We start from the raw sequence: 12,437 nt of genomic DNA on the forward strand, positions 1-12,437 counted from the left end.
ACCATGGGCTGAGCTTCTCCTTCCGAACTGTGCAAGGGCCCTGGGAGCCCCAGGGATGGATCCCGGGGGTTCTCTGCAGCCCCTGGGATGGAAACCTCATCCAGGTGGGCAACAGGGAGCAGCACAGCCCCTGGGGCTCCTGCTCCTGCAGAGGGATTTGTTTCTGCAGCCCAGGTGTGCTGGGGAGATAAACCCTGGGTCCTGTAGCCCAGTGCAGTGGAATAATAATTCATGTCTGTTAAAAAGCAAGAAGATGCAGAGCTGGGCACAGAGAGATACAGAGTGAGGCTTCAGAAAGTGCTTTCAGGGTTTTGGTGGGACAAACATTGAATCTCAGTGGCTCTCTGAAATGTGAGCCTGGTGTTTAGTGTTGGTCACTGGAAGTATCTGAAGTCAGCACTAAAGTAAAGCCCATTGTCACACTTCTGCTGGATCCTGCTGCCTGCCATTCAGTACAAGTCCCTCCTCCAACCAGTAAAACAGACTGAGAGACTTTCCAGACCACCATCAGCATGGACTGGCTCCAAAATGAAGCCATTTTGGTGCAGACAAACAATATTTAAGGAAGATGTTTCAGAGACCTCAGAAACCACTGGAGTGGTGGACAATGCTGTTTTTCACAGCAGCTAGAGAAGTTTTCAGATGCTGGGACTGGGACAAGAACCAGTGCACTTCACATTGCACATAATGAATCCAATAACTCATCATCAGAGCATGACACAGAGAAACCAAAAAGCAATTCCAAACAGAGTTTGATAATATTCTAGGGACAGGGCCACCCTGGTGTTAAACAAGAAATTCTTCATTGGGCGTCAAGCTCAGGAAAGCTCCAGCTGTTCTTACAGAGAGCTCAGGTTTTAGCAGGAGAAGACATGCTGTGTTTATCCCTGGATGTCTCAGGATGGCTCCTCTTACAGGACAGCCCCCATCAGGCTCTGCTCACTGCACTCACTCCTTACACATCACATTAGACCACCCTTGCATATTACTTGTTGTTTATTTTTCATAAACAACATGATTTTGGGAAGAACTCAAATAATTGTACCAAAACCTGGTGGAAGATGCCTGGTGGATGATCCCACACACCTGCAGGATCACACCTGCTCTCTGTGCCACCTCCTTCCTGGGGTTAGAGCTGGTTCCTAGGGCTGCTCCATCCCAGGGTGCTACAACAGGAGGATGGCAAAAGGGTTCAAAGGACAGCAGGGCATCTGAAAAGCTGGGACAGGGCTGCTGGGTCCCTCCCTGTCTAAGTTGTGGTGTTTTGCCCTTTGGGGTGCTGCTCTTGTGAAAGAAAGGGGAAGACAATCCTGCAGCTCACTGAGAAGACCACCTGCAGCATCCAAGGATGGCCAACACATTCTGCTTCAAGAGGTCACTGCACCATTGAATGTCAGCAGCATTGAAAAGAGGGAACAATTCTCAAATCAATCATCTGTCACCTCCTGACTCATGGTCCTAAAAGCCTGGGGCAGGCTCTGTTCCCTCCCCACATTCCTGCTGCCCCCAGGGTAGGAAGCTGGTCTCCAGGGTGTGGGCAGGGAGGGTGGTGCAGGGTCTGTGTGGACCCCAGGCTGCAGGATCTCTGCTGGAGGGTGCCTGCCTGGGGCACAGACAGTCTGTGAAGCTGGACCTCAGTCCACAAAAGCACAGCAATCCTGACATCCCAGATCACACTGGCCTCAGCCTTTTTCTGTCAGCATCTGTCTGTTCCTGCCTCTCCCTCAGCTCCTGCCTCTCCCTCAGCTCCTGCCTTCCAACAAAATCCCTGGATTTCATTGGCTTTCCTACAGCAAGGTGCTGCTTCAGAGCAGCCTGGAGACAACCTTAGAGCTCAAATCCTTCTGGATTTGTTTCTGCAGCCAAGGTGTGCTGGAGAGATAAACCCCTGAGTCCTGCAGCCCAGTGAAGTGGAATAATAAGCATGGAGCAATCCTGGTCTAGTTGATGTGATTTCTCACTTGCTGAGTCTAATTTTTCTTAGAATTTATTCAGGGTGGTGAGGCCCTGGCACAGGGTGCCCAGAGAAGCTGTGGCTGCCCCTGGATCCCTGGAAGTGTCCAAGGCTAGGTTTGGGGCTTGGAGCATCCTGGGACAGTGGAAGGGGGTGAAATGGGATGGTCCTTAAGCTTCCTTCAAATCCAAACCATTTTGCGATTCTATGACCTTGCTGGTTGATGAGCCAACTTCTGGACAGGCTGAGGACACTGATGAACATGACAAAGACTGCTCAGAGCAGCAATGGCTCAAGCTCAGGTGTGGATGGAGCACTGTCACTTTGCTTGGCACTGCTCAGGTGGTACCAGACACCAGCAGACACGGACACTCCACCTGCTGCCCACAGCAGCCTGGCTGGAACCACAATAAATCACAGCTCCTCAGAGGTGGGGTTTCATTTTCACAAGTAGGAGGATTGTTTGTTGGCAGGGGCCACGCCTGAACGACCAGAAAAATGTTGGGATCGGGTCCCATCACAGCAGGATCCTTGCACAAGAGAGCTCAGCAGACACACAGCCCTCAGAGGTGCAGGCCTGTGCATGATAAAATGTCCCCATCCTGGGAGGCTGAAGTGACTCAGCCAGCACAGTCAAAGGGCTGTTATTGCTGGAGGCAACTGTGCCTGGAGCCCATGCATGGGGATTAAAGGCATTCCAACCTCTGCACGTTCCTTTTCCCTCCCAAAGGGAGCGTCTCTTGGATGGGCCACACCATTCCCTTTGTCTCAAAGCCATTTCTGCACTGCATAGCTCAGGGCTGGCCAAGAGATGGGTCTATCTAGGGATTGCTGAAGTGTCCCAAGCCACCTCCAAACCTGCCATCCTGGGGCAGCTTGACTTTTCTGGTGATGTTGTTTGATGTGTGCTCACACACCAGGTGAGTCAGCACCTGTCCTGGGCCTCAGGAGCTCCTGAGGTCACTGCTGAGAAGAGGAGGGGGATGATGAGGGGGGCACTGGGCAGGGCCCATTCAGGGCTTGTGGCGTGTGCTGAACAAGGCCACTCCTGTCCAGCCTACCTGTTGATGGAGAGGAACCATGAGCAGGACTGGGCAGGGTGTGCTGGGAGGGGGGTCAGGCAGTGCTGAGTGCACACCCCAGGCTGTGCTGGGCAGTGCTGGGGCAGTGCAGGGAAGTGCTCACACCCTGGGCAGTGCTGGGCAGTGCTGGGCAGTGCTGGACAGAGCTGGGCAGCGATCCCACTCCAGTCTGTGCAGGGCAGTGCTGGGGAGTGCAGGGGCAGTGCAGGACAGTCCTGGGCAGGGCAGAGCTGTCCTGGGCAGTGCTGGGCAGTGCTGGGTAGAGCTGGGCAGTGATCACACCCCAGGACAGTGTTGGGCAGTGCTGTGCTCACACCCCAGGCTGTGCAGGCAGGTTGGGCAGTGCTCACACCCCAGGCTGTGCTGGGGTGCTGGGCAGTGCTGGGGCAGTGCAGTGCTCACACCCTGGGCAGTGCAGGGCAATGCTGAGCTGGGCAGTGCAGTGCTCACATCCTGGGCAGCGCAGGGCAATTCTGGCCAGGGCAATGCTGGGGCAGTGCTAGGCAGTGCAGTGCTCACACCCCAGTCTGTGCTGGGCAGTGATGGGCAGTACTCACACCCTGGGCAGTGCAGGGCAATGCTGTGCTGGGCAGAGCTGGGCAGTGCAGTGCTCACCCCCAGACTGTGCAGGCAGGCTGGGCAGCACAGGCTCTGCACACTCCCCCAGGCTGGCTGGGGCTTGCTGAGGAATGGAGTGCCAGGGTGGGCCTGCTGTGGGAGCAGGGTCTGCAGCCAGGAGGATGCACTCAGGCATTTTGCCCTCCACGGTTTGGGGTGAGGTTGTGGTTGCACTTGGAGTCTTTCCCTGTGGAGTTTGGTGTGGGATTCCTTCTTGGCTGGTGAGCCCTGCTGTTGCTGCAGCCTGTTTAGCCAGGAGTCAGAGCAGGGGCACTCCTGGCTGTGCAGGGACACCTGAGCAAGGCTGGGGTGTCTGGGCAGCTGTGGCAGCACAAGTCAGCCCATGGACAGCTAGGATGGGACCTTCCTGCTGATGGAGCTCCAGCCAGGACAGCTGGAGGTGAGAAGCATCCAGGCAGCTCATGAGGAGCTCTGGAAGGATGGAGAAGTTTCCAGTTTTCCAGATACTCTCATTAAGCAGCATATTCTGCCACCCTGGAAAGCTCCAAGGCTGGGAGAGCATGGACCAAGGAGCTGATTTTGAAAGGAAAGGAGCTTGCAGAGGGGTCAAAGCAGCCTGTGGAGTGGCTTCCAATGATCATGGCAATGAAGCTTGCACTGAGGAGCATCAGCCCTGTGGAGAGGAGGTGGGTGCTGCAGAGCAGCCCCAGAAGAGCTGCACTCCCAAAGTCTCTGCACAGGATGGACCTGCCAGGGCAGAAAACCCCTGAGCAGCAGCTGCAGCTGCTGAGTATCCCCCCTGTCAGCCTGCCCTGTCTGAGGGGGCTGAGGAGCCCCTTGCCCTTGGCTGGCTCCAGGCTCCATGCTGGAAGACCCCAGCAGATCTGGGGCACGGTGTTTGGTTGGGCTCTTCCCCTGCTCCCTTCCAGGTTTCCACACACCTGCTTCCCTGGGTGTACCCCTGCATGCTTTCTGCACAGGCCTATCTCCATGGCCACTTTCCAGGTGGTTTTTGTGCAGTGAAGCAGCCAGAGGAGGCAGAGCCAAGAATCTGCTCCAGGTTCCAGCACCTCTGGGATTGACTCTGAGGGCAGGGAGAGACCATCTGCACAGGCGGGTTGGTGGAGGAATTCCCAGGGTGTTTCCCATCCTTTTTTAAACATAAACTGATTCTCTGGGAAGACTGGGAAAGCACCAGGCCCCTTGACAGCCCAAGAAGCATGTGAGAGTTTACTTGTGGACCTGCACATGATTGCAATTAGCCCTAGGGCTCTAGCACAGTAAAATTAAACCAAGAAAATTGTTTCCATCCCCAGATATCAGCCTGCCTCCTCAGGGGACTCCCTTGCCACCAGAGGGAAGATCTTTGACCCTGCTGTGAGTCAGCTGCTGAATTGCCCAGGTTTAGCTGGTCATGGTTGGGGCAGCCATTCTCAAGTTGTCACTTGTCAAACCTCAGCCAGCCTGGGACACAGCACCCATGTCTGTAAACACAACATCCCCAATATCCCTGCTGCCATCTACTCCAAAACCTGCTATTCCTCGTGTTCACAAATGGAGATGATGGATTTCCTGACTCATTGCAGCAGCAGCTGTAGTGAGAGCCCCTGGCAGCACAATATTGCACTGCAGACAGGCCAGGAGAACCATCAGAGACTTTGGAAAGTGAAATGCTCCCAGTGATGTGGGGTCTGGTAGTGCCCCTGCTTTGAGGGAGCAGGAACTTTGTTAAATAAGAGGTTCATGGGTGGATCAGGCACTGTGAGCATCCACCCTCCTCCCCCTGTCCTTGAAGGTCTGTGTCCATCCTCAGTCCCCTCTCCTCCAGGTTAAGTGACCTCATGTCACAGACATCTTTTATGAAAAATCCTTTCTTTAGAATTTTTCCTCCTGAGAAGCTGGGAGGCCTCAGGAACAAAATGTAAACATTGATTATCTGCTGCTGTGGAATGCAACAGGTGCATCTGTGATTGGTCTCATGCGGTTGTTTCTAATTAATGGCCAATCACAGTCAGCTGGCTTGGACTCTCTGTCCGAGCCACAAGCCTTTGTTATCATTCCTTCTTTTTCTATTCTTAGGAAGGGATGGGGATCAGCCCTGGTTTGTCATGTACACATTGTGGGGTGCCAAGGGGTCTGCCAAGACAAGGAAGGGAGAATGAAATCTGCCTGTACATTCTCTTTCTATTCTTCTTTCTATTCATCCTTCTGATGAAATCCTTTCTTCTATTATTTTAGTATAGTTTTAATATGATATATATCATAAAATAATAAATCAAGCCTTCTGAAACATGGAGTCAGATCCTCGTCTCTTCCCTCATTCTCAGACCCCTGTGAACACTGTCACAACCTCATCTGATTCATTGTTCACCACCAGACCCCAAATCCTTCTCACTGGGCTGCAGGACCCAGGGTTTATCTCCCCAGCACACCTGGGCTGCAGAAACAAATCCCTCTGCAGGAGCAGGAGCCCCAGGGGCTGTGCTGCTCCCTGTTGCCCACCTGGATGAGGTTTCCATCCCAGGGGCTGCAGAGAACCCCCGGGATCCATCCCTGGGGCTCCCAGGGCCCTTGCACAGTTCGGAAGGAGAAGCTCAGCCCATGGTGATGGAGCTGCAGGGCCCATTGCCAGCAGCCCCACGTGCTGTGGGGTGCCAGCCCTGCCAGGGGGGTGCCAGCAGCCTGGCAGCGTGCCCCCCGTGGGAAGGGGCTCTGGGGGCAGCAGAGGCAGCTCCTGGTGCTCGCTGCCCCTGCCCTTGGCCCGAGCACGGCCAGCAGGAGGGGAGAGATGAGAGATGAGCAGGGGCAGAGGGGGATGAGAGGGGCAGGGAGCTGTGAGGGGCACAGCAGAGGAGCTGAGGGGGCAGCAGCTGTGATTGCCAGAGTGCAGAGGCTTGGAGTGGCCCTTGTGAGCCCCGGGCTCCCTGTGCTGCCCAGGGCCCAGCTGAGCACAGGAGCTGCAGGAGGGGGACATGGCTGGGGGAGCCCCATCCATCCCACTCTTCTACCAGCCCTGCAGTTTCTATTCCAGGCTCCTCAGAGGTGAGGATTTGGCATTTCCCCATCTTTCTGCCTGTTGTCATCTCCTGTTGTCATCTGCTGCTGCCTTGTGTCCTGCAGGGCAGGGCCCAGGTGGGACAGCGTGGCCTGACCAGAGCCTGCCCAGCATCAGGAGGAGCAGCAGCATCACAAGTGGTGTCTCAGGGCAGGGGGGTCCCAGCCCAGCAGCCCTTTGCTGGCCAACACCCCCAGGGAGGTTCAGTGTGAAGCCTGAAGGGTGATTTGCCCTCTCTGAGTCCTCTTCTTCCTTGATTTTCAGCAGAGCCGGAATGGTTAAGTACAAACTGAATGCTTTGCCTCTGCCTAGAGTGAGGAGACAGGACTTTCCTCCATTCTCCTGTCTTTAATACCTGACATCTCAACATCTCTCTAATGTTTCCTGTCTCATGGGGTCTTCAGATCCCCATTTCCAGATACCCTCTGAAGAGGGAAATATTTGTGTGGTTTTGGTGGAGATTTCCAGATGAAATGCCCTGATCCTTCACTCCTCAAGCTTCCCAGTGCAGTATTTCCAGGTGAAATACTCTGATCCCTCACTCCTCAATTTCCAGCTGGAAATGCCCTGATCCCTCACTCCTCAAGCTTCTCAATGCAACCATTTCTAGGTGGAAATGCCCTGATCCTCTCTCCTCAAGTTTCCCAATGCAGCATTTCCAGATAAAATGCCCTGATCCCTCACTCCTGCTGGCTCTGGGTCCCTGGTGAGCCTGTCCCTGCTGGTGCTGCCTGTGGCCCTGTCCTAGGGCAGAGCTCACCCTCCCCTCTCCACAGAGGCTCTGAAGGGAGGCACTGCTCCAGGAAAGTTGCATTTGCCCTCACCCAGGCCTGACACAAACAGAATTGATCAAAAGCACCTTGAAAAGCTCCCGTCCCCAGAGCAGAAGGCTCCTCTTGTTGAAATTGGGTGGGAGAGCTGCGGTTTTTCCTCAGTTCCTTTGATTTGTTGCCTAATGCAGGGGATGGATAAATCTCTAAGCCCTGAGATTTAGGGCAGGATTCATACTTTACATCTTCAGAAGACGTAGTAAACAGCCTTATACTCTCTAATCCTGGGAGCAGGTTTGTACCTGCTTTCTCTGCATAAACTGGACCAGCTACAACAATTTCACATTGTGGCTGAGTTCAAAACATCCCCTTGGGGATGAAATGTTTATTGCAGAAGATTTTTAAGATGGTTCCTCAGGGAGAAAGGGACTCCCACCTCAACATCCTGCACAGACCCTGGGGGCTGTCACAGGGACACGAGAACAGAGAGACTCCATGAGCAGTGGGACACCTTAGGAAGGTGTGAGTGTGGGTGCCACAGCAGAGACAGCTCAGATGTGGGAATTCCAAAGTTTCCAGAGGAGATTTGTCTCTCAGAGCTTCCCCACTGGGCAGCAAGGGTGGGTGCTGCCTGCAGTGACATTTACTGAGCAGGGTTAGCTGCAATCACCTTTATGGAGCAGGGTTAGCTGCAATCACTTTTATGGAGCAGGGTTAGTTGCAATGGCCTTTATTGAGCAAGGTTAGCAGATCCCTGATGCTGCAGAGCTCCAGGGTCCAGCTGCCTCCATGGGATCCCTCAGGTCACACTGCCCAAGGATCCCACCTTTCCCAGGTCACTTCAGAGCCCTGCAGAGGCCCCCTGGGCTGTGAAGGGCTTTGTGGTGAGGGCAGCTTTCCCAGCTTACCCTTTCCCAGGTACCTGGACCTTAGAGTTGCTCCAAGCCAGCCCCAACACAGCAGCAGAGCAGAAGGGGCCAGTTTGGGGTCTGGGCTCCACATTTGCGGGACACCACTTGAGGGAGATTTGGGGAGTTTTATGCAAAATGTGAACCTCTGCAGATTCTCACAGGACACATTGTGGGCACACCGTGCCCTGGGGGGACCTGCTCAGTCTGTGGGGTGGGACACAGCTCCCCATTGGGGTGGGACACAGCTTCCATTGTTGGGGGACACAGCTCCCCATTGTTGTGGGACACAGCTCTCCATTGTGGGGGGACACAGCTCCTCATAGGGTGGGGATACAGCTTCCTCATTGGGGTGGGACACAGCTCCCCATTGAGGGGGGACACAGCTCCTCAGTGAGGGGGACACAGCTCCCCATTGAGGGGGGACACAGCTCCTCATTGGGTGGGGACACAGCTCCTCATTGGGGTCAAACACAGCTCCCATTGGGGTGGGACACAGCTCCCATTGTGGGGGGACACAGCTCCTCATTGGGTGGGGACACAGCTCCCCATTGAGGGGGGACACAGCTCCCAATTGGGGTGGGACACAGCTCTTCATTGGGTGGGGACACAGCTCCCCATTGGGTGTGACACAGCTCCTCAGTGGAGTGGGACAGAGCTCCTCAATCACCAAGGGCAGGTTTGCCAGGGTGGGTTTAACACCTGACCCCACACCTTGAAGCTTTGCATCCCCTCAGGATGGCTGCAGGTTCCTGCTCATGGCCAGGGGCTGGGGAGAGGCAGGGACAGGGATTGCCCTGCAGAGAGGAACAAGTTACTTACAGGATCTTCAGGCTATAGAGGCCAGAGAAAGCTTCCCCTGGGATCCTGGAGATCTGGTTTCCAGAGAGGCGCCTGCAGTGGAAAGAAGAGGCAGTGATATATCAGCATCCCTGTGATGGCAGTCCTTGTGTGCAGAGGCTTCACAACCTCTCCATGCTGCACTATCCCCTCCAGGGGAGGCTTCAGCACCTGCAAGCTGGGCCACAACCCTGAGCTGGGCATCATCCCCTGAAAATCCCAGCATCATCCCCTGGCCCAGCCTGAGGAATAGCAAAGAAAATCCCAGCACATCCCCTGGCCCAGCCCGAGGAGCAGCACAGAAAATCCCAGCTCCTGCCAGACCTGAATCCAACATTTTCAGCATCCAGAGAACCCATGGCTCAAAGCCATTTCCTGGATAGACACAGGCCCCCAGCACAGAAATACAGCACAGGCAGTGAGCAGCCCACAGACCCTGCTCCATTCCCGCCTTGGCAGAGAGACTGGAGCAGGGCAGAGCTGTTTCTACTCATGGCAGGACTGTCCCTAAATCCTGGCTGGTGAATGTGGGCCAAAGGACGGGAGAGGAAGCAAAGAGCAGCATCAAAATGGGAAATGAGACATATCTGGGACATAGTGCAAAGAGCAGGGGAGAACATTCAGAATTTCCTGAAAGAATTTATTGAAGAAAACCTGTGGGATTTGCCATTGTATAGCTTCACCTGATCTTAGAACTCAAAATTGAACAAGGCCCAGAGAAGGCTGGGGAATTAAAAGGTATTTGCATTTTTCATTGACATTAGAAACTGCATCACTGTTACCATTAGGACTATGATGGGGGCATGTGGTTGAGCCAGGACTGAAGTCCAGCACTTCTGAATCTAGGCTGGACCTAGAGAAGAGGTGACTTTTCTCTTTTTTCTCCTGTTCTGAGGACAAACATGGATGAAGTCCCAGCCCCCATCAGCCAGAAATCATAAAGAACGGTTCAACAACCTGATTAAGACCCTAAATTGCCACTAAAATTGGGCAAGAATCTTGTCTGCTTGACTTGGAGTGGAATATTGCATCTCCAAAACAGAGACAGAGAACATCATTTGTGACCAGGCTCATCTGCATTCTCACAGAAAGTCCAAACCAGGCCCAAGAGGTTGTGCACAAACAACCCAAGACTTCTGGCACAGACATGGCAAAGGTATTCATTAAAGTTTGTTTCTTTTTAGGCATTTTTTAGGGGAAGGAGGCAGATGTGGAGGCTGGGCAGTGCAATCCTGGCTGGAAGAGTGCAGGGGAACTCTTGGGATCTCTGCTGCTCACAGTGACCCTGAGATGTGTTAGAAAGTCTCTTTTCCCAGCCTGGTGCTTGAAGAAGGAGTCAGAGCTCTTCATTTCTCAGTCTCAAGGTTGTTTATTGTATCTTATCTATAAAATTCTTTCTCCTGCCCTGCCGAGGTCCACTCAGCAAGAGTCAGAGGCACTCTGCCTGCCCTTATTATCTTGTTATACTAAAAAATATAAAAACTTTTTAGTATTATTATTAGTATTATTAGGGGCAGTGTTATCTTTTTATACTAAAAACGACGTGTACAATGTTTGCAATTACTTTTCAATACCTATCACCTATGTTAGACAGTGAACTTCTACTCTAAACCAATCTAAAAGTGTCAATATCACAGCAGAAGATGGAGACCAAGAAGAAGGAGAAAGGCTGGACATGCTCGGATTCCTTCATCTTGCCCCCTGAACCCCCATTCTAAAAACTTCAAAAATCTACTTTTCACCCCATGATAAATTCACAATCATTATATTTAAACTGTCGTGGCTTGTAATCCTTCATGTAAGGTCAGTAATTGTTTTTTCCAAGGCCTAAATCAAAGACACAGGGGCCTGGGGCTCTGTGCCAAGGTCTCTGAGACCCCTGGGCAGGGGCTGGAGCCCTCCAGGGCAGCCAGAGGAATTTCCTGGGTTCTGACAGGGATCCAGGGCTCTGCAGAGGTCACCAAGGGGACGAAGGTGTTGTGGGCAGCCAGGCTCACCTGTGGCACAGCCCGTGTAGGTGTCTGAGCTCTCCCTCCCCTTGGGAATCTGCAGAAAATCTCTCCCATAATGAGGCCTCTGACAGCACAAACAGCACAGGGTCGTCTCTTTAATGTGTGAGAGCAGGTTGGAACCTGCCTCCTGCAGCACATGATCCGCCTGGCAGGCTGGGCTATTTGTCACTTAGGGGCTGTGATTTGGGGTAATTGCTGCTTTTGATTGCTGATTTCCACATGGGAGGGAAGGAGTGCTGTCCGGGAGGCTGCAGTGCTTGCCTGGAGGGGAGGTGTTCCTGCACGGCATCCTCAGCCTGCTCCTGCATCCTCCTCCTCCCTGGCTGGCTGTCTGTCCTCACCTTCCTGCAGCTCCGGGCTGCTCACACCTACTCCGGGCTCAAAGTGCCTCCCTGCTCACTTTCCTGGGTGTGTTTGAGTGTTTGCCAGGTTCCTGAATGGATCTGGGACCTCCAGGATCAGCAGCCTGCTCCTGCATCCTCCTCTCCTCCCTGCCTGCCTGTCCTCACCTCCCCGCAGCTCTGGGCTGCTCACACCTATTCCAGGCCACTCACATCTATTCCAGGCCCAAAGTGCCTCTTCTGGCAGCTCCGTGCCTCTCTGCTCACTTTTCTGGGTGTGTTTGAGTGTTTGCCAGGTATCTGAATGGATCTGGAACCTCCAGGATTAGCAGCCTGCTCCTGCATCCTCCTCCTCCCTGGCTGGCTGTCTGTCCTCACCTTCCTGCAGCTCCAGGCTGCTCACACCTATTCCAGGCTCAAAGTGCCTCCCTGCCCACTTCCCTGGGTGTGTTTGAGTGTTTGCCAGGTCCCTGAATGGATCTGGGACCTCCAGGATCAGCAGCCTGCTCCTGCATCCTCCTCCCTGGCTCTGTCCTCACCTCCCCACACCTCCAGACCCCTCACACCTACTCCGGGCCCTAAGTGCCTCTTCTGGCAGCTCCGTGCCTCCCTGCTCACTTCCCTGGGTGTGTTTGAGTGTTTGCCAGGTCCCTGAATGGATCTGGGATCTCCAGGATTAGCAGGAGAGGAATGTAAAGCTCAAATGGAGCCCCAGCTGGCCTCAGAGGGTGCTGGGGAGCCCCAGATGCTGGTGGGACACTGCAGAGCCAGCTGGTGGCACCTCAGCACTGTGGGCAACACAGAACATAAGGGAAGAATAACTCTGTGTTGTTTTGAAGCAGATGCCCTGCTTTCTGGGTGAAATTAGAGGATTCACAGGTGAATTTAGAGGCCCA

The 12,437-nt window shown here is 53.8% G+C and overlaps 1 protein-coding gene across 1 annotated transcript in view; it reads right to left on the reverse strand.

The window, feature by feature from the left end:
- Positions 1–12,437, reverse strand: part of LGR6 (leucine rich repeat containing G protein-coupled receptor 6) — a 170,004-nt gene that overhangs the window by 83,402 nt on the left and 74,165 nt on the right. Inside the window, exon 3 of the mRNA XM_054290752.1 lies at positions 9,171–9,242. Within this exon, the coding sequence (XP_054146727.1) occupies positions 9,171–9,242 (72 nt within the window). The remainder of the gene's footprint in view (positions 1–9,170; positions 9,243–12,437) is intronic.

The sequence above is a fragment of the Melozone crissalis genome, unplaced genomic scaffold (genome assembly GCF_028551555.1).
Source record: "Melozone crissalis strain CALT ecotype California unplaced genomic scaffold, PUWL_Pcris_2 ptg000086l_1, whole genome shotgun sequence".
NCBI lineage: Eukaryota > Metazoa > Chordata > Aves > Passeriformes > Passerellidae > Melozone > Melozone crissalis.